We start from the raw sequence: 22,926 nt of genomic DNA on the forward strand, positions 1-22,926 counted from the left end.
GAGTGCTGTTGTTGCGTGCGAAGTGTGAATAATAAATAATGAAAAGTGGAACAAGTCAGTATTATTAATGACGTGATTAATCACTATTTAATAATAATAATAATGATGATGGTAATGAAAAACACACAGGAAACTGTTAGTATGATGTCAAAATCTTTGATTGAATAAATGTTTTCTAATTCTATTTTTTGTGTCATCGTTATTTTTGAACATTCCTATCATAAATTTTGCTTCATATTCATTTTGGTTCTGCCCTCTCCGATTCTTGTTTTCAGTCCATCGGTTTGCAATAGATCGACACATATATATTATAATTCGTTGCCCCGTATATGTCCTATGGTTTTCTACTATACTTCTTCAAGCTCATTGTAGTCACATGATTTGAAAGGCTTCTAACCATGATCTTCAAATAGACTTTTTGCACATCAGACTTTCAAAAAAATTTCTGAACTTTGTATAAGTGTAGTTGTCTTTTTTCCATTTGCTCTGTTGCGTGATAAATTTGGAAACTATATAGTTCCAGAAAGCCTCTGGATGCTTTTTTTGCCGATTACATAAAAATATGCTGATCTTTGAAATGTGGTGAATTTAGACATCAGAATTTATGAAATGACATAGATGTTGAATATTCCTTTGCAAACTGCAAATATGGAATCAGTAGTGAAAAGATTCATTACGATAAGTCTACAGTTGCTCAGTTTTGGAAGCGATCAAATATAGTGCCTGCCAACAACCATGGGAACATACAGAATTTCTGAATTTCACAGAAGGCAATGTGCACTATGTCATTTCAATGTAACATAATGATCTTTGACAACTTGTTTGAGAAATTTTTTGACTCTTTCACTCTAATAGTATAAAAATTGGATCACTGGAATACAGCGAAAATCTGCAAACTTTAAAATTTCTGTACTGTGTGCCAATCATTGTACTTTTTTACTGTAACTGTAACATATATATGAACTGAAAAATTCATTATAAAACTCTTCAGCTGCTTTTGTATGGATTTGAAATTGCTGTCTTCGAAACTCAATACACAGATACAGTGAATCGCATCGGATACCTGTGGACTTTGAAATTTCTGTGCATCACCATGTGCGCTAAGTATCATCCCCTATCTTCGAATATGGTAATATGTAATGAAACTTGGTTCAGCAAATTTTAAAGTGATTTTTTTTTTAATAGTAATGAAGTTTGTATTATTGGTATGCAGCGAGTACCTCCAAACTTTGATATTTCTGTGTCGCAGCATGTTTGCCAATCATTTAAATTTATTATTCCAACCGTAACATGAAATCTGGATAATTCATCATAAAAGTCTTTAGCTTTTCCAAATTTCTACATTTTGTTTTTTCTAAATTCTACTCAAAATTTCTAAATTTCTAAACTCATTTCTAAATTGTCCTGAAATTGTTTTCCTCTAAAAGCAATGCACAGATACCTTGAACCCTTTTGAATTCTGTTGGGATTTGAGTACGCTCAGTTTTTTTTGTTTCTTTTTAGTTCTGGCATAATAAATGTTAGGATGGACCTCAGCGGCCACATGCAAACTTTGAAAATTTTGTTCATCGGAGGCACGTTTTGGATGACATGAGAATCTCTAACTTCAGAATGTAAAAGCTGCATCTGAAAATGGCCAATTCTGTTGGATTGTATGCATTGTATGTTTTCTATCTCTGACTTGACTCACTCTGACTGACTCACTATCTCTGAACTTTTTTATCTCTCCTTTTTTTCCTGGCAGTATCGGAAAATTTATCGTAGAAATCCAACGAATTTCCCATTTTTTGAAAATTTTGACGATTTATATATATGATAGAAAAAAAATTTCAAACCTTAGTGAATCATTTTAATAGAATTTTGAAAAAAGTATAAATTATGAAACAAAATTAATGAACCTTATTGCAAACGATATGGATCGTAAAGAAGGGGTGAAAATATTCAAAAACATCCATAAATTGCAAACCTTAGTGAATCATTTCAATAAAATTTTGAAAAAAGTATAAATCATGAAACAAAATTAATGAACCTTATTGGAAACGATATGGATCGCAAAGAAGGCCCTAGCGGATTGTACGACCAGGCATCGGTCAAAAAAAGTACAAAAACGACTGAAATTGGTCGAAAACAATCGAAAATCGACCAACTTCGGTCGTTTTTGTACTTTTTTCGACCGATGTCTGGTCGTACAATCCGCTAGGGGGGGGGGGGGGGTAAAAATATTCAAAAACATCCATAAATTGGCAGAATGATTTCAAAATGTTTTCAGATATTTAAAATCGTTATGAAATGTACGAAACTGGACGGAAATCATTGGAATTTTTTCAACTTCATGTAAAAATATTTTCAAAACTTTGAAGAACCATATTGAAAATCATTTTCTACCATTCAAAACTAACATATATGAAAGATTTCAAATGAAAACATAAAAATCTATTTTCGGGAAAAAAAATTCGGAAAAGTATATTGACGATCGCCTGGTTTCGCATTATATCACAATAATTGTGAAAAATAATTCAAATGCACCACTTAAAAGCATTACGTTCCTATAACATCTAGGAACCTTGCTTGAAAACATTTTAAAACTGATGCCCTATCCTTCTCATTTTTTTTTCACGGTTTACAGTTACATAATAAATCAAGCCAAGATTGAGGAACTCCTGAGAAAAAAGATGTGATATCAAACCAAAAAATTCCCCTAGGGAAAAAAGGTTGGGACAAGTACAATGATGGTCCCTTGTTTCCATGAGATAAAATTCCATAAAAAAAAAAATGAAAAAAAATTTCATAAAAAAAATTTAATCGTAACCAGAAAAAATAATATAAAAAAACCATGGGGGAAGAAAATACTTTGAAACATTATGAAACAAATATATACGAAAATAAAAAGAAGTGACCATCTAGCTTATTGCATACGGCACCAAAATTTATGATATCAATTTGAGGCCAAGTATAATCGGAATAACACGTCTTTACTCTGAAGATATATCAACATTCACACGTGCTCAATCGTTAACTTAACCTCACAAAAAGTTGTTAAATAAATGAAACCTATGGAAAGCATAAATAGTTAAATACATCCCCGAAAGTAGCCCCACAAAAAGTTGTTAAATGAAATAAACCGATGAAGAAATATAAATATTTAATAATAATCAAATACATTAAACTTATTAACCTTGAATGAATATTTTTTAAATTAATTGAAAGTATAGTTGTTCTACACAAAAAAACATTTTTGACTGTAAAAAAATTGAAAAGAAAAAAATTGACCGAAGTACTTGGCGAGTGTTTGTTCATATAATTTTTATTAAAATGTATTGATTATTACCACAAACTCGCCAAGTACTTCGGTCAATTTTTTTCTTTTCAATTTTTTTACAGTCAAAAATGTTTTTTTGTGTAGAACAACTATACTTTCAATTAATTTAAAAAATATTCATTCAAGGTTAATAAGTTTAATGTATTTGATTATTATTAAATATTTATATTTCTTCATCGGTTTATTTCATTTAACAACTTTTTGTGGGGCTACTTTCGGAAATTTATTTAACAACTTATTATGAGGCTACTTTCGGGGATGTATTTAACTATTTATGCTTTCCATAGGTTTCATTTATTTAACAACTTTTTGTGAGGTTAAGTTAACGATTGAGCACGTGTGAATGTTGATATATCTTCAGAGTAAAGACGTGTTATTCCGATTATACTTGGCCTCAAATTGATATCATAAATTTTGGTGCCGTATGCAATAAGCTAGATGGTCACTTCTTTTTATTTTCGTATATATTTGTTTCATAATGTTTCAAAGTATTTTCTTCCCCCATGGTTTTTTTATATTATTTTTTCTGGTTACGATTAAATTTTTTTTATGAAATTTTTTTTCATTTTTTTTTTTATGGAATTTTATCTCATGGAAACAAGGGACCATCATTGTACTTGTCCCAACCTTTTTTCCCTAGGGGAATTTTTTGGTTTACACTTTTGTGTGAATCAATACAATTTAACAACATTCACTGACATTTCGACCAGTGTTACGTCCTCGGGTTAAAAAGACGCCCATAAAAATTTTGTAATCAACGGAAATCTACTCAATCATTTTTATCATTCTACACTATTAAAAAAATATTGCAAATCTACTTACCAATGACGTGTTATCCACAACCGGTGAAAAAACCTGTGAACGGAAAATGGAAAATATCAATAATTTGGGAGTAATTATAGTTGTCAAATCATAGAACACTAAAATTATGGGAAATATCATCTGATCATAAGCTTATAAAATACAAAAAATGGTAAAACTTGACTAATGGACTTTCTTGTATCGCTCAAAGTAAGGCTCTTCTTAAGGACAATAAAACGTAAAATTCGAAACGTCAAAATCAAGGTTCGAAAGTTGAAAACCAATTAACAAACGAAAATATAAATCAAAAACAGAAAAACTTGACTAACAAATAGGAATAGATAACTTACAAACAACACCAAACGAAATAGAACATTTTCGTCACTAAAGGATTTCTAGATGGTACCAAACAATAATATCACAGGATCATAATCAACTAACGACTACAGCCATGTTCCACCTAAAATTATTCACCTCCAAACGTAAATAAACATTTTAGACTTAAAAACGGTACCGAACGAAAACGTCACGTGACCGTAACCAACAAACAGCTCAGAACATATTTTATAAGTATAAACAATCTCCGATCAATATTCAGAGTTTTTGTGAAAAGTTCTCCCTCTTCTAATGAGTACCAAATGTCGCCAATACCAAATTGTTAATCGCTAAACAATATAAAGCAACTTTGATGCGAGTCTAATTTAAATTTTCTAAAAACATTAAATTGCATTAATTCCAACATAATCAAACTTGAATTGTTCATTAAACAACATATTATTACGTTAGAAGTCACCACGAACAATAAAATTACCATTCATAACCAATTAACGAATAACAGACGAAAACCGAATAATTACGAATTAAAAGAGGTAATTGTTAATTAACAAATCCAAACAAACCGTATGCACACTTCGAATATCAAAAACACTTATATAAAACCAGTTAACAATTATGGAGAAAATTAAAATTTAGTATCATCATTGCAAAACGTTATTAAAAATTGTTGTAACAAGAGGTCTCATAATTATCAATTTATACGATAAATAAGCATTAAAAGCAATATTGTTAATCAACTTCGAAAATAAGAGATAATTGTAATTAATTTTAATAAAGGACCATTAAACATGAATATACCTATATAAAAAGGTCAATCTTACATGGAAAAACCCGTATATTGAATAAATTAATAAATTAGCATTGAAACGACATATATTCATTAGTACACAAAGGTAAATTCATCTTTGAGAAGTCCTGTAGTATTAATTATGGGGGTCCATATTCCCCCACGTCTGGAGTCGGTCTAGACCTGACTCAGGTCTAGACGTCTAGACACCCCCACTACACACTGCCCATCTACTGCTGCAAGCCTGGACCCCTATATAAAGCCAGGCAGGACGGGCAGCTCTTCAGTTCTCGATCTCACCTGCTACTGTGCACGTCGCCTACAACTATACCATCAACAGGTCATCATTAAAATCGAATAACATCAATCTTCGCGGTTTACACTATTGACTATAAAGTGTTATACAGTTTTCCAAGTTGTGTCTTGAATAATTATTGTTTTTTGCGAGTTAGTTCCGGGCCATAGTCAGAGCCAAAAGTGCATATTCGGGTCCCGTGTTTAACTTCGAAGTCTTTGTGGAAATTCACCAACTGGTATAACAGTACGCATTTTATTGTTATGTTTATAAATCTTTATGTAACCACGTTTAAATAATTTTGTAACAATATATAACACCAGTGCGACAGTGCCAAATTTTTCGTTTGATTTATCGCATCTATTCACGTACCCCATATTCACGTAGAAATCACTCACTTTAACAAACATCAACTTCACATCTCGTAGAGTTTTCTTGTATCATCGTTTTCATTCAACGACTAAAATCCCATCAATCATCTACAGTCGGGTATTAATTAATTAACTCATAAATTAACAATTCACTTTTGACGTGATCTTATGCCCTTGAATTTCTTTCTCATACCTTAGCGCTGCCTACACGCCGGCACCTTATCGGAATTGGGAAACCTATTCAAGGCTTTTAGTTGTTTCATAATTTCATACCCTTGAATCTCTTCTTCATACCTTAGCGCTGCCTACACGCTGGCACCTTATCGGAATTGAAGAACCCTTTCAAGGCTTTTTATTTAGCTTTTTACTTGAACTTACGCCACTTGCTACTGCGTTGCCTACACGCCGGCACCAGTGTGTTTCGTGAGGTACATTCAAGCCAAACAATACTTTTGCACTACCATATTTCTAGAGTGTCAACTCAATTTTTACACGTCATAATTTCACATACAATTTGAACTAGCTTTGCATACCGCTGCGTTGCCTACACGCTGGCACCCTTGTGTTTTGTGTGGCGTGTTCAAATTGTCTTTCTGTCATTTTTTCTCGGTTTTTGGTATTAGTTTGGATTAACCCCACTTGCTTTTGCGTTGCCTACACGCCGGCACCTTAGGGTTTTGTCGGGCGTACCCAAACAAAATATCAAGTAACCAATTAGTAATTGTATTATGAATCATGATTGACATTCTCTAGAAATTCGCGATAACAATTCAGTAAACAAAATTTGAATGATTGGGCATCTTATATTTATTGGCGACTTTACCCAACCCATTATTTGGATCAAATGCTTTTGGCTTCGATATCCACTACTTCATTAGTGATTCACCATTCATCGTTTCATTTATTAACCCACTTTTATTCATTCATTTCTCATTAGGTTTTATTATTTCCTTTCTTTCACTACTGAAGTCTTTTATTACTTTTCTCTACTTTAATTCTCCATCATAAATACCAACGGTCGTGCCGGAGAAATCGTTCCCGACGTGTGAGTTAATTGTGATTCGAATTCTAAAAGAAACGTTTACATAATTCTGCACCGACGACATTACTTTCATCTTTACTTTCATCAACCACCCGGGCATCACCTGGAGGTTCACCTCTAAACCCTCTACGTTTCACCGCCTCAGCTACATAAAAAGGGTAAGTAATATTTTGCCATTTTTATTACCCTATTTTAGCTTTTTCCTACCAAATTCTCTTGCCTCAAATCCAAATCCGTGACACACCGGTTCCAATCCCGGAGGGCAAATCTCCCCCTCTAAACAAGGGACCGATAGTTTATCTGTTGCGTGGGTCCAGTTCAAATTAGAGCGCGTCAATATTTGTCGAACTAAAACAATCAGGACGTAACAGGTTAAACTATTTTTCTGGTGGCAGCGGTGGGATTACGTGTCACTAATTTGGATATTTAGTTTCAAAAATTTCATTCGTCAGCTTCAATCATGTCTGAGTTATCCGAAAGTGATCCGCACACTTTTGCCGAACAATTAGTTGCTAAAGAAAAAGAACTTCAAAATAAAGAAAAAATATTAGCCATAAGAGAAGAAACAATAAATAAAAGGGAAAATCTTTTGGACGAGAAACGGCAACAATTAGACGGACGATCAGAAAATCTACTGTTACGTCGTGTGGTTTAATGCCCGGATTTTTAGAGAGAGACAAATTATCTAACGAAATACTGACAATACGATTCACGGCTACGGACGGTAAGAGAGAAACTTTTTAGAGCAGCCCGCTTGGTACGACAGGGATTTACCCTGGTCGCGGTTGGTTAGTTTACCGACTGCTGGAAATGTGGAACTCTACTTGACGGATTGGATTGATACAGACTGGATTACCGTCAGCAGTATGCTCGATGGTCGGCAACCGGAAGAATTTATTTGTCCAGGAAAATGATACACGGGGTACGACGCGTAGACTTATTTTAGATCTCGTATTTGAGAAGGTGAGATTTTCCCCCTCAGGACCGAAACCTATGCTCGTGAAATATTTACCGGATGACCTTTACAGAATAAAAATAAAATAAAACTCACTTACCGTTTAGTTATTTTTTGACGGATGAGTTAATCGATTGTTATTACTTCGATGTCGATTGGTGTTGATGGTCGGGAAACGGTCGATGCCTCAGAGATGTTTCCACAATCGGGATGGTATTCTTCTCGTTGAGTGAAGATCGATGAACCGACCAAACGTCCCAATGAGTATGGCGAATTAGCGTCGATAATGAAGATGCTCTTCCGAACGATAACGTCGGAAACGACGCGAATTTTACTCGGGCCCGATTTTGAAACCAAATTATAGATAATATCGTTCGGATATTCGACACCGGAGTTTTCAGATACCTGTGAGTGTTGAGTGGCCTTGCACAATGTTTTCACCCACGATTTATTATTTCCACGGTTTAGAGCGGGTCTATTACAGGCACGTGCGATGGCCCGGCGGATCTGAAATTTAACGCCTCCTCGACGTCTAGGCATAATAAGAGAATTTCATAATTAAATTTATATTTCGATAATTAATTCAAGTTTGTTTAAAGGATAGAAAAGAGAAAGAAATCTCGTTGACGTGCCAAATTCTCCCGCACAGAACAATGAGAAAGAGAGAGAGAGAGATAGAAATCTCGTTGGCGTGCCAAATTCTCCAGCACAGAACAATGAGAGAGAGTGAGAGAGATAGAAATAGGTATCGGCGTGCCAAATTCTCCAGCACAGAACGATACAAATAAAAGAATTAAAATACGATCTAACGTGCCTGAGTCTAGCACAAAAAGAATCGTATGGAAAAACTTGAATTAATTATTCAACTGCGAGATTAAATGAAAGAAGTATGCCAGATTATAAAAGAAATGAATCCGCAGGTTTATCGCTGAATTAAGGCACGAAAATGAAATTAAATAATGCCACGTTTTAAAGAATTTACGGTGTTAGATAAAAGAGAGAATGAAATTAGTAAATTCGTTTAGTAATGAACACGAGTTTTTGTAAAACATGAAATTGAGACTCTAGTTAATCTTGATGAAAATAACTCGTGAAAATTTATAATTCGAGAAAAATAATTAGACTCGATTTTATCGAATTAAGAAATATTAATTCTCGAGGAAAAGAATGGAAAAATCACTCGAAGAAAATTGATGATAATAATTCGCGAGTTTCGGTGAAAAATACTCGAACGAAAGAAATGATTTCGAATTATCGCGAGTTTCGGTGGAAATTACTCAACGGAAATAAATTGTTAATTAATCGCGAGATTCGGTGGAAATTACTCAACGGAAATAAATTGTTAATTAATCGCGAGATTCGGTGGAAATTACTCAACGAGGGTTTAAGGATGATTTGAATAATTATTTTAAACACTTTTCACCCTTTTTACACTTATGTATTGTTACAAACTTTTAAGTTGCGATGTTACAAAATGAAAATAAACTTGTACGATTAACTTGTACGAAAAAAGAACTTTAAAACTTATTAAAAACTTTTCGATTTTCAGCTGCTCTGCGGGAGTATCCGTGCTCGCTCTCGGCCGGAGTTCGACTGGCTAGCTGTGGAGAGATTCGAGAACTTTAAAAACTTATTAAAAACTGTTTGATTTTCAGCTGCTCCGCGGGAGTATCCGTGCTCGCTCTCGGCCGGAGTTCGACTGGCTAGCTGTGGAGAGATTCGAGAACTTTAAAAACTTATTAAAAACTGTTCGATTTTCAGCTGCTCCGCGGGAGTATCCGTGCTCGCTCTCGGCCGGAGTTCGACTGACTAGCTGTGGAGAGATTCGAGAACTTTAAAAACTTATTAAAAACTATTCGATTTTCAGCTGCTCCGCGGGAGTATCCGTGCTCGCTCTCGGCCGGAGTTCGACTGGCTAGCTGTGGAGAGATTCGAGAACTGGTGAGTGCGGCGCGCCTGCGCTCTTAAATAGCAGCGTCCCGTTGGAGTATCGGTGAGGCCGGGCGTCTCGGTGTTGGTTGGCGCACACAAATAAAGTGAGTATCCGTGACTCTTATATACTGTTTCTATATACTTTATAAATTCGTTTAACTCGTAATTATTGATTATTTAAAACCAGTTTAATTAATCATTAATTTTACATTTATTTTCAGCTTAATTTTAAGGTAAGTACATTTCGTTATATTTTATTTATCAATAATTAATTAACTTCAGTTAAATAATTATTGATTTCACATTCTTATTTACTATTCATTGTAAGATTATTATCTCATTATTGTTTCTAGGTTTTCTCTGGATACAACGGGTATGTAAGTATATTTAATTTCTTCTTATAACAATTAATTGGTTGTTTATTAATTGATTACGAATCGATGTTTATTTTATTGATTGATTGCCATTTTCCATTTTCAGGTTCTTCTGGATTCGACGGTGATAACATTTCGAGTTTGGTAAGTACAATTATTGCTTATTTAATTAATTATTTCGTTATTTTATAAATATTATTTTGCTCGCAGGATCTCTACGGGTGTTTACAACGATTTGGACGGAGCGCAGCGAAGTTTCATCGGTAAGTGTACGTTTTCTACATACTTTCTTTTATTGTTTAACATTTAACAATTTATTTTTCTGTGCGTTTTCCAGGAAGTTTTGTACAGCGTTTTGACGAGGACTGTCACATCTGGCACGTGCGTGACTTCGCCTAAGAGACTCTTGAGAAGTTTTTCTAGAGTCCTTTCTTTTCGCTGGGAAAAACCCTCGAAAAAATTGGAAAGAAAGGGTCATAAAAAAGGACTCGAGTGAAGGGTCAGGGTTGACGAGTGTCGACGTATGAATTTTGGTAAGTTTGGAAAGAAGAATTATTTAGTTTTGTTTGTGCGTGAATTCGCGTAATTAATTCTTTTGATAGGCTGTACTGTCGCGCTACGCCGGATGAAGATATCGGGTTTCACCTCGCGGATTTTCTGATGACAATAATCAATACGAGATTTATCCTCTGCGAGTGGGTGAATTATTATTATTTTATTTGTATAAAAATATGCTTTCGGACCGGAAATGCATTTGCAGTTTTTGTAAATAAGTGTTCCAGAGATTCACCTATGTGAATTTATTTCGTAGCCTAAGCATTATATAAGAAGCGTTTTAGTGAGTCTATGTACATACATGTCCATACGTATCTATATATACTTTAACTTATGTATAAACCTTATATACTCATATACCTCGATAGAAATAGCGAAATAAGCGTTTCTGTTCCCCATATACATATATTTGTGTTTCTTGATTGAAAATAAAGATAATTTGTTTGTAACGAAATTTGTTTATTTATTAACAATTATTGTTTATATGCTTAAAAATGTGTCAATCGCTTTTGAACTGTGTCCTATGTCGCCTTGCTATGAAATCCCATTGATTTCCTGAGTTTTTGATGTGTTTTGGGTGATCCGCGGTTTTCCGCGGTTTTTCGCGGTTAACCCGCGAATTGATATATCAGCGAAATATTTGTGTAAAGTGGTCGAGTTTGTAATCATTTTAAAGGGCATTGAATTCCCTATCGTTTGAGAGTAACAGAGATAATTTATCCACATAATTGTTAATTAATGAAATTAAATATTGTTAAATTTTTATGTTTCGGAAAAGTTGTAAAAAGCACCCAAGTTACTTATTACGGTCTTTGCTATTGAATCTAATCGTTTGGAACTTGATTTTCGACGTTTTTGGACGATTCGCGGTAATTCGCGGTTTTTCGCGGTTTTTCCGCGAATTGATAACTCACAGAAGAATTATTGCAAAATGGTCGTGCGAGTATTCATTTGAAAGGGATTTTGATCTAGAACACGCTCGTAGCGTTAAAATTTAGATAACTGTAAAATTGTTAGTTAATGAAATTTGAAATTGTTAACTTTTGATCTTTGGTAAAAATGATTAAAAGGTACCCGTGTGAGGTATCAAAATAAAGCTCTTTTCATAAGAAACACGTTCCAATTGTTAAAAATGCTCTAAGTCGATTATTGTTAGTTAATGAAAATCGAAATTTCGAGAGCGCTGAGTGATGACTCATCGGGCGCTCGGGCTCCGTGAGGCAGGTCAGTTGCGCGCGGGGCTTGCTAGTCTACATACTATAGCGTTTACTGAACTATAGCGCTCCTTAAAAGTTATTTTCGCCTTTCTATGTTGGTCACTATTATTTCGAATAATAAATTTTATTTTTTAAGCGGGAATTTTAAATATATTTTCTTTATGTTACAGATACATACCAGCCAACACGATGGTGGAGACCCTAGGACGTAACACTACAAATTAAAAGAGAATATTTATATGATCCCACAGGTACCACGAACCTCTTGTCATCCTCAGTTCACGCTCTCCGTGAACCAGCGGGAATTATAAGAGATCACGCAGACGAACACACAATTTTGAAAAATAAAGTAGAACTTATTTTCGCGGAATTAGACCTATTGAAAAACGATTTATTTCAGACGTCAATGCAGCTTGTGAACAAAGCATTAAACCAAAATCTCAGTCATTTTGGCTCAACCAGAAACCTTTCATCGTTTCCATGTCAGAATAAAATTGCAACATCAGGTAGTCACAAAAACCGTTGGACATCCAACAGACCATGCTCGCATTGCCAAAAACTCGGGCACCTTTCGAACGAATGTTGGTGGAAATATCCCGAGAAACGCTCACGATTCAGTTGCAACTTTTGCAATTACCTTGGTCACACTGAAGGGTACTGCTTTAAAAAATTGTCATCCAGGACCACTAGTCCTCATCTAATTGCTCCGAGCTCAACGCCCGAAATTTCATCGCAGGAACTCGAATTCTTTGCACCATCCGAAAACTAAACCACCGGTCTCGGTACTACTTTCTCTTTATCTTCTTTTCTTCATTTTCAAGTTTAATCTTCTTACTTCTTGTTACCTTTTCTAATTTCTTCCTCTAAAAACTGTTTTTCCGGGAAACAAGAAAAGCTCGAACAATACAAAATATTCCGTTCTATCCTTTCAGCGGGATGCATTTCCCGTCTTTTTGTGTTATTTCCTTTTTGGGGGAATAAAAACCCCGACGGAGAGAGATACCCGTCACTTTCTATTAAGGGGAACGAGAAAAACCCCATCGCCAAATGAGATATTCCGTTTTATTCTCTGGCGGGATGTATTCCCGCCCCTTTTTTGTTTTTGTTACTGCGAAGGGGAACAAAACCCCGACGGATCATGAGATGCTCCGTGCAGTTTCTTTCAGGGGAAGAATTACCCCTTCATTGATTATTGTTGTATAATGGGGATCAAGAAGACCCCAACGGAGCATGCGAAGCTCTGCTCAGTTTTAACGGGAAGAATTGCCCCGTTCATTGATTATTGTTGTTTAATGGGGAACGAGAAAACCCCAACGGAAAATGGATATTCCGTGTTGTTTTTTTTTCAGGGTATAACGAAACCCTGCATTTGCCGGTTTAAATTTTCTTTTACGGGATGTGTTTCCCCGTCGTTTTTCTTTTTTTGGGGAGAATAAATTACTCCAAGAACCGTCTAATGGGAACGTGATTCTCAATTAATTCCTTTTTCTTTCTGCCCAAAAAAGAACGGAAAATATTAGTTTTCCTTTCTTTAGTGGGACTCTTCATAAAACAAATGTACCTTGGCTCACGAAGTTTCACGAGAATCCGCATAACTAAGGACTCGCCTTAATGACCCAAGGATATTCACATACAAAGTTAAATCAGACAATCGATTAAAATAAAATAATATATAAAAAAATAACCAAACAAGAAAAGTCCAATAAAAATTAGGTAGGATAATGAAAAATACCATTTGTCAAATTCTAAAGCCAGAAAATCTGGTAGATTAAAACAAACCCGTATTAGTAAAATAATTCAAACTTCTTTTAAAAATGGATTTCATTCATACAGTTTCTTCTTATCTATCAAAACTTTTCGGGATAACCGTAGATTATCCTTACTGCATTATATAGAATCCTTTTGAACATTTGCCGCTAGTCGAGCGCGTACCGTATTATATTACTAAACTTGACGATTGTATTATGCATTGTGAGAGGCAAAACACACTCCCCACGATTAGTCTTTTGGAATTCATCGAACGATATCGGACGACGCGACTAGACGCAACACATCCCGATTCTTGGAACATCTACATATACATACGTGACTAGCTAATTCTGGTGCGGAGTTCTCTATCTTTAAACATAAAACCGAAACAGTAATAACATCATTTCGAGGAAAGGCGGAAACCAGTGTATCGAATTCTGCCGAATTTTGCAACATTTCAACTACGGAAAATTAAGAGACAAACTCAATTAACAACGTCATCTGCAAGTGCTCAAATACTTCTTCGTCACAGCGACGCTTTCCCCGAGAAAGTTTGTCAATGCTGTCATTAAATCATCGCAAATACGAAAATCATCGAATACACCCCGGTAGAATGTACGCTCTGTAAAACAGCAGAACGCTTCAACAAACTTCCGGTCAGCTTGTTCTTTTTTCTAATACCAACAAGGGCGCAGTTCCACTTCGAATCTCTACAAGGAGCAAATTCATTCCGGCTCATGCAGAGTATCAACAGGCCCTCACCATCAATGGAATTCAACAAAGCTCAATATCAATTGAATTATATCTATTCTATCAAAGCTATCAAGCTATCTATCAGAGCTATCAAATCATCGAAAACTTGAAAATTTTGGGTCCTTTAAATTTCTGCTACACAACGAGTCCGAGTGAATCTTACGAGGACTTCTATACCATATTCTTTCGAATCATCGAAGCTGTTCTCAACGTGAACGGCCAAAAATCATACATCATTATTCTGCCAACGAGCACAGTGTCAATCCACGTGGAATCTATTTCTCTCAAATCACATCATGCGAACATCAAAATTATTGACGACTTCAAAACCAGAAAATTAATATCATGTCACATTCAACCATCATCAGCAAAACGGGATGCATCAGGATATCAACCCTCGACTTCTGGAGCGCCCAATAGGCGGTCTTCAGCCTAGCAGGAGCACGGCTTCAGACTAAAAGGGGGGAGGTGTTACGTCCTCGGGTTAAAAAGACGCCCATAAAAATTTTGTAATCAACGGAAATCTACTCAATCATTTTTATCATTCTACACTATTAAAAAAATATTGCAAATCTACTTACCAATGACGTGTTATCCACAACCGGTGAAAAAACCTATGAACAGAAAATGGAAAATATCAATAATTTGGGAGTAATTATAGTTGTCAAATCATAGAACACTAAAATTATGGGAAATATCATCTGTTCATAAGCTTATAAAATACAAAAAATGGTAAAACTTGACTAATGGACTTTCTTGTATCGCTCAAAGTAAGGCTCTTCTTAAGGACAATAAAACGTAAAATTCGAAACGTCAAAATCAAGGTTCGAAAGTTGAAAACCAATTAACAAACGAAAATATAAATCAAAAACAGAAAAACTTGACTAACAAATAGGAATAGATAACTTACAAACAACACCAAACGAAATAGAACATTTTCGTCACTAAAGGATTTCTAGATGGTACCAAACAATAATATCACAGGATCATAATCAACTAACGACTACAGCCATGTTCCACCTAAAATTATTCACCTCCAAACGTAAATAAACATTTTAGACTTACAAACGGTACCGAACGAAAATGTCACGTGACCGTAACCAACAAACAGCTCAGAACATATTTTATAAGTATAAACAATCTCCGATCAATATTCAGAGTTTTTGTGAAAAGTTCTCCCTCTTCTAATGAGTACCAAATGTCGCCAATACCAAATTGTTAATCGCTAAACAATATAAAGCAACTTTGATGCGAGTCTAATTTAAATTTTCTAAAAACATTAAATTGCATTAATTCCAACATAATCAAACTTGAATTGTTCATTAAACAACATATTATTACGTTAGAAGTCACCACGAACAATAAAATTACCATTCATAACCAATTAACAAATAACAGACGAAAACCGAATAATTACGAATTAAAAGAGGTAATTGTTAATTAACAAATCCAAACAAACCGTATGCACACTTCGAATATCAAAAACACTTATATAAAACCAGTTAACAATTATGGAGAAAATTAAAATTTAGTATCATCATTGCAAAACGTTATTAAAAATTGTTGTAACAAGAGGTCTCATAATTATCAATTTATACGATAAATAAGCATTAAAAGCAATATTGTTAATCAACTTCGAAAATAAGAGATAATTGTAATTAATTTTAATAAAGGACCATTAAACATGAATATACCTATATAAAAAGGTCAATCTTACATGGAAAAACCCGTATATTGAATAAATTAATAAATTAGCATTGAAACGACATATATTCATTAGTACACAAAGGTAAATTCATCTTTGAGAAGTCCTGTAGTATTAATTATGGGGGTCCATATTCCCCCACGTCTGGAGTCGGTCTAGACCTGACTCAGGTCTAGACGTCTAGACACCCCCACTACACACTGCCCATCTACTGCTGCAAGCCTGGACCCCTATATAAAGCCAGGCAGGACGGGCAGCTCTTCAGTTCTCGATCTCACCTGCTACTGTGCACGTCGCCTACAACTATACCATCAACAGGTCATCATTAAAATCGAATAACATCAATCTTCGCGGTTTACACTATTGACTATAAAGTGTTAACATAGAAAAAAGACTCAGAACCAGGAAAAAAATTCTATAGAAATAATAAACGAAAAATTGAAAAGTTCAAAAAAATTCAACAAAAATAAAAAATAATCGAAAAAAATTCTGTAAAGAAAAATAAAAAATTTTCAAAAAATTCATAAATATTGGACAAATGGAAAAATGTACTATCCAAGTTACATGCAGTATAAAAATGTATGATATCAATTGGAGGCCAAGTTTTTATTGATAATTTGGAATATTTATCCAACAAATCGGAAACTTTAATTGAAATTTATGATAATTATTTTCAAGAAAAAAGTTAATGAAAAAAAGTCATAACGGAAGTTACGTGCAGTACTAAAATGTATTATATCAATTCGAGGTCAAGTATTTATCAGTTATTCGAAATATAATCTCCGGCGACAAATGAGCGTTGAGAATCCTTGTCGGGCTCACAACGTTTTATCAAAATTACTAAAAAATGAATGAAAATAAAATCATTAAAAATTCACATGAAAATCATTCGTTACTTCAATAAGGTACTGTTCAGAAAAGGGCATGGTTCGCCGTTCTCTCGCGTGGGGCCCTCAGTGCACGGTTGGTCTCTCGCTTGAGCTCGGCGGTGCCGTGCTCTCTGCGCGCGCTCCCCTCCCTCGTGCTATACTTGCCGGTAGCTCACCGGCGCCTGCTACGCCCTTCTTCCACGGATTTCGGTACGCGACGGATCGATTGTGATCCTCGTGCTTCGGGCTTTTAACGGATTCTCTTCCAAATCTTCTAATTTTTCAACCGTTCTACTAGTGTTCTTTCTTAAATTTCTTGAAGTGCCCGGTTTGATTTCGCGATTTACGCCCGCGTAATTGAAGCGTTCACTTTGAGCAATTGTCGGTTTTCCTAACGTGGTTTTCGGTTCTATAACATCGGAATTATTTCTCTAACGGCTCTCTTCGATTGTTTCGCCGCCATTTTGGCAACCTGCGGAATCTTCGAGAAAACATTGTGAACTCTTCAAGGAATAAAATCTGTGATATTTTTGTTAACTTTTTTACACGAAATTCCTTCGCTTTCAAGTTATTTATTTTTCTTCACCCGGCAATACAATTCCATCCACGATCCCAACTCACACACCAGGAGATATCCCTTCAAAAAATTACATGGTCCTTCGAGCCGGATAGTGAGTTGGATTTCGTGGAGGTTTTTGTATTTTTTCCGGCATAATTTTCACGGTGAGTCGGACTTCAGTGCATAAAAAATTCGGTGCCTTCAAGGGATTCAGTGCAGTGAAAAATCTCGTGGCTGCGGGACACGTGGTCGCGCGCGCGCGAGCTCGGTATCGATCTCCTCTTTGTGCGGATCTTCGTAGTGCTGTCTCCGTCTCTCACACAAAGCCTCCAGAACGTGCTTCGCTCTCTCTAGTCACTTGGCAACGAGTCTCTCGCCGGATCACTTCAATCCTTCACCGGGTAAGGCGACGAGGCTCAGTGACGTCATCGCTCCGGTTTCTCACTTCGCGAGATCGCTTCAAGGAGTAAGTACTGCACAATTCTTAACAAAGAAGCGTGCTAACTTCAACGGCCTCCTTCGCTCAAGTTCAATGTTCTCAGGAGTTCTCATTAAATTCCTCCTGCAGATCATTTTTGATAATATTCGCGACTGAACCGCCGCTGCATTCCGCGATTTTTGCTTCTTTCGTACTTCTTCGAACAATCTTTTGCGAGTGGTTCACCGCGATATTCTTGAACAATTTTCTTCGCGCTTTTCAGACATTTTCGCGAGTGTTTCGCCGCGATCTCTCGGACTCTTTCGCGAGTGATTCGCCGCGATATTCAACGCATTCCTTCGAACATCTTCGCGTGTGTTTTCGCCGCGATTTCAGACTCTTCCGCGAGTGATTCGCCGCGAATTGACAAAACTTTTGTGATTCATCTTCGGAGATTTTCGCGAGTGTTTTCGCCGCGATATTTCAGACTCTTCCGCCAGTGATTCGCCGCGATTTTTCAAAACATTCTTTGACTCCTCCTTGGAGATTTTCGCGTGTGCTTTCGCCGGGAATAACCCAGGCGTTTTCTTCGTATTCTTTCAGACATTTTCGCGAGTGTTTCGCCGTGATCTTTCGGACTCTTTCGCGAGTGATTCGCCGCGATATTCAACGCATTTCTTCGGAGATTTTCGCGAGTGTTTTCGCCGCGATATTTCAGACTCTTCCGCGAGTGATTCGCCGCGATTTTTCAAAACATTCTGTGACTCTTCCTTGGAGATTTTCGCGTGTGCTTTCGCCGCGAATAACCCAGCATTTTCTTCGTATTCTTTCGAACATTCTCGCGAGTGACTCGCCGCGAATATCTCAGGCAGTTTCTTCGTATTCTTTAGAACATTTTCGCGAGTGTTTTCGCCGCGATAATTCAGACATTGTCTTCGCCTTTCTTCAGTCATTTTTCGGGAGTGCTTCTCCGCGGTACCTTCGGTCGACTTCGTCGATTTTCAAACATTCTTTCGCGAGTTTTCACCGCGATATTTTCAGTCGACGTTGTCGATTTTCAGACATTTTCGTGAGTGCTTATCCGCGGTACCTACGTTCGACTTCGTCGATCTTCAACATTCTTCGTGATCTTCTTCAGGCATTTTCGCGAGTGTCTCGCCGCGATTTTTTTAGACTATTCCGCGAGTGATTCGCCGCGATTTTTGAAACTTTTTTTTTGACTCTTCCTCGGACATTTTCTCGAGTGTTTTCACCGCGTTTTTCAAAACTTTTGTCGGCCCTTCTTCGAATTTGTTCGCGAGTGCTTCGCCGCGCCAATTTGGACGCTTTTTCAAGTGATTTCGCCGCAACATTTTTGAACGTTTTCGCGAGTGATACGCTGCGATATTCTTCGGTCGACTGCGTCGCCTCTTCAAACATTCTCGCGAGTGATTCGTCGCGATATTTTTCTACCGACTTCGTTGCTTTTTCGGACATTGCAAAAGTATTCACTGGCTCTCTTCCGGTCTCCCCGTGCTCATCATCGCGGAAAGTGATTTTGCTGCGCTTCTACGGTACCCTACGGGTTTTTCCAGACATCCTTTTTTTTCGTTTCTACGACTTTTCAAGTGTATCGGGAGCATTGCGACTTACAATCGCAGCACTGCGGAAATACATGGGGGATACTTCATTATATTTGTTCGGGCTATTCCTTTAGTGTTGCGACGGAACAATTATGATTATTGTACCGCTAACTATTTGGGTTTCCTTCGAACGATTCGTCTTCATTCTGGTTTGCAATCGGGAGTGTTCACGACTTACAACCGTGGCACTTCCGGGCAAATTGTAGGATTAATACAGTGTATTCCTTCGAATAAGTTCGGCAATACTTCGACTTTCGCCTTTCGGTTAAAGAAATTCTCGGCTATGTGAGAGCAGCCCGCTGCTGCTTCGCAATTGAAATATTCGCGGTTCTCTTTCGAACAATTCAAACAAGTTTATTGGTTATCTTCCGGTCTCTACGTGCGCTTCATCACGTACAGTGATCCCTCATCGCTTCGACGGTGCTCTACGGAATGATCCAGCCTTCGTTCGTTTTCTACGATTTTTCGCGGTGTCCTTCGTTTGTCTTCTTTTGCCACGCGCTAGTCATGTATCATTGGTTCTGGACATTTTCGCGCGGGTTAACCAATCATGACTACGGTCCAAGCAAACTCGAACGTCGCATTCCTGGTCTCTACAGCACCTTCCAGTGCATCAGCGGTTCCGCCGACGACGCACGCGGGGAGCAATCACCGTTTATCTCTCGTCTCTTCACGTCTCTTCGGTTTCTCTCTCGGTCACGGCCTTCACTCTCCGGATTCTACCCGCTTCGCTTCCTTCTTTCACTTCAACGGGACGAAAATCCTGGCATCACCTCAACGGCTTGCAACTAGCCGATCCAGAGTTTCTTCAACCTCGGCACATCAATCTCATCATCGGAGCCGACTCCTACGGCAAATTAAATCGAGTCGGAGGTCATAAAAGGCCAGCCTGTCGATCTTATCGCTCAACGAACCTTGCTTGGATGGACAGTACTTAGGCTAATCTCGGAGACATGCGCTATTCCGGCTTACCTTCGTCACATTCTGTCTCAGAGCTTCTAGAAATTTCCCTTCAACTTAAAAGAATCTGCACTCGCGGTTGCCTTCCCCTTCAGAAATGGACTTCAAATTCACCAGCGGCTCTTCAACATCTTGACTCTTCAGCCTTACAACCTGAAGCAGTTTCGATTGAATCGGAGGATTCGACGACGAAGCTTTTGGGCCTAGTCTGGGATCCAATCAAGGACGTGTTCCGGTTCAATCTTCAGGCAAACTTCTCTTCAACAATAACTAAGCGGATCGCACTCTCGGAAACTGCTTTCTTATTCGATCCGCTTGATTTCATTTCTCCAGTAATTATTACGGCCAAAATCTTCATGCAGGAGCTCTGGCTCGCAAAACTGCAGTGGGATGATCTTCTTCCGGAACGACTTCAACCTCGGTGGTGGCAATTTCGCGAAAGTCTAAGCGATTGAACCCTTATTTCGCGTCCTCGGTGGCTACATTCTTCTCCAACGGACTCGGTCGACCTTCACGGATTTTCTGACGCTTCGCAGCTCGCCATGGCTGCTGTGGTTTATCTTCGATCATCTTCTCCGGACGGCTCGACGTCTGTCAAGCTCATCTCTTCGAAAACAAGAGTAGCCCCTCTGAAACGGCTGAGTATTCCTCGCCTCGAGCTTTCGGCTGCTCTTCTTCTGTCTCGGCTCATTTCATACGTCCAGAAAATGCTTCCGCTAAACGGCGCGCCTGTCTATCTCTGGACGGACTCGTCGGTTACTCTCACCTGGGTCTCTTTACAACCAGCTCGCTGGAAAGACTTCGTCCGGAATCGAGTTTCACTCATTCAAGAATTGACTTCAACGGCAAAATGGCGCTTCATTTCAGAAAAGGAGAATCCAGCGGACTGTGCTTCGCGAGGACTAACTCCTCTTCAGTTATCCAGCATTCGCTCTGGTGGTCTGGTCCCACTTGGCTAATGAGCACTTCAGACAACTGGCCGGCACAACCAATAAATCTTCCTACGGACGCTCCACTTGAGCATCGGCCCGGCTTCATCTTCACATCCAACCTCGAACCAATAGGCGAGATTTGGGATCTTGTACATCGGTATTCTTCATTGACACGACTTCTTCGCATCACGGCAATGTGTCAACGGGCTCTTCATCGATTCGAGCGCTCCTCACCGGTTCGGACGGACATACAGCTCACTCCAGACGATCTTGAACCAGCAAGACTCTTCTGGGTACTACATATACAATCAGCTCATTTCGCTGCGGAACTTCGGTCAATCTCAAACGGAAATTTTTTGACACGGGGTCATTTCTTGTCGGCCTTGACTCCCTTTATCGATTCGCATGGAACTCTTCGCGTCGGGGGACGCCTGCAGCATTCCAGTCTAAACTTGGAAGCAAAACATCCGGCTATCCTTCCACGTCATTCGACATTCACGACGCTCGTCATCGCTGACGCGCACTTCAAGACTCTTCACGGCGGAACTTAATCGACTCTGACACTCCTTCGTCCCAACTACTGGATCGTTGGAGGTTGAGCACCAATTCGATCCTTCATTCTTCGTTGCAAGAAAGGTTTACGGTTTCAAGCACTTCAAGCTCAACAGTTCATGGGTCAACTTCCGGCCAGCCGGTCGTATTTCACCCTGGAAAAGACGAACTCACCCGAGTCGTCACACTTCGCACGGCCTCAACATTCAAGCGGTCCATTTCGAAACTATGCATCCTTCCGGTTACTTCTTCGTCAACATCGGTTGCCGAAGGCGGGGAGTATGTTCAGAAAAGGGCATGGTTCGCCGTTCTCTCGCGTGGGGCCCTCAGTGCACGGTTGGTCTCTCGCTTGAGCTCGGCGGTGCCGTGCTCTCTGCGCGCGCTCCCCTCCCTCGTGCTATACTTGCCGGTAGCTCACCGGCGCCTACTACGCCCTTCTTCCACGGATTTCGGTACGCGACGGATCGATTGTGATCCTCGTGCTTCGGGCTTTTAACGGATTCTCTTCCAAATCTTCTAATTTTTCAACCGTTCTACTAGTGTTCTTTCTTAAATTTCTTGAAGTGCCCGGTTTGATTTCGCGATTTACGCCCGCGTAATTGAAGCGTTCACTTTGAGCAATTGTCGGTTTTCCTAACGTGGTTTTCGGTTCTATAACATCGGAATTATTTCTCTAACGGCTCTCTTCGATTGTTTCGCCGCCATTTTGGCAACCTGCGGAATCTTCGAGAAAACATTGTGAACTCTTCAAGGAATAAAATCTGTGATATTTTTGTTAACTTTTTTACACGAAATTCCTTCGCTTTCAAGTTATTTATTTTTC

The 22,926-nt window shown here is 38.0% G+C and overlaps 1 protein-coding gene across 1 annotated transcript; it reads left to right on the forward strand.

Annotated features, from left to right (window-relative positions):
* The first annotated feature begins 20,612 nt into the window (after positions 1-20,612).
* LOC122411416 (uncharacterized) lies at positions 20,613-22,102 on the forward strand. Its single transcript, XM_043420167.1, has 2 exons — positions 20,613-21,060; positions 21,156-22,102. The coding sequence occupies exons 1-2, from the start codon at positions 20,613-20,615 to the stop codon at positions 22,100-22,102; spliced, it is 1,395 nt and encodes a 464-aa protein (XP_043276102.1).
* Positions 22,103-22,926: the final 824 nt, after the last annotated feature.

Source organism: Venturia canescens, chromosome 5 (assembly GCF_019457755.1).
Source record: "Venturia canescens isolate UGA chromosome 5, ASM1945775v1, whole genome shotgun sequence".
In the NCBI taxonomy this organism is placed as follows: Eukaryota; Metazoa; Arthropoda; class Insecta; order Hymenoptera; family Ichneumonidae; genus Venturia; species Venturia canescens.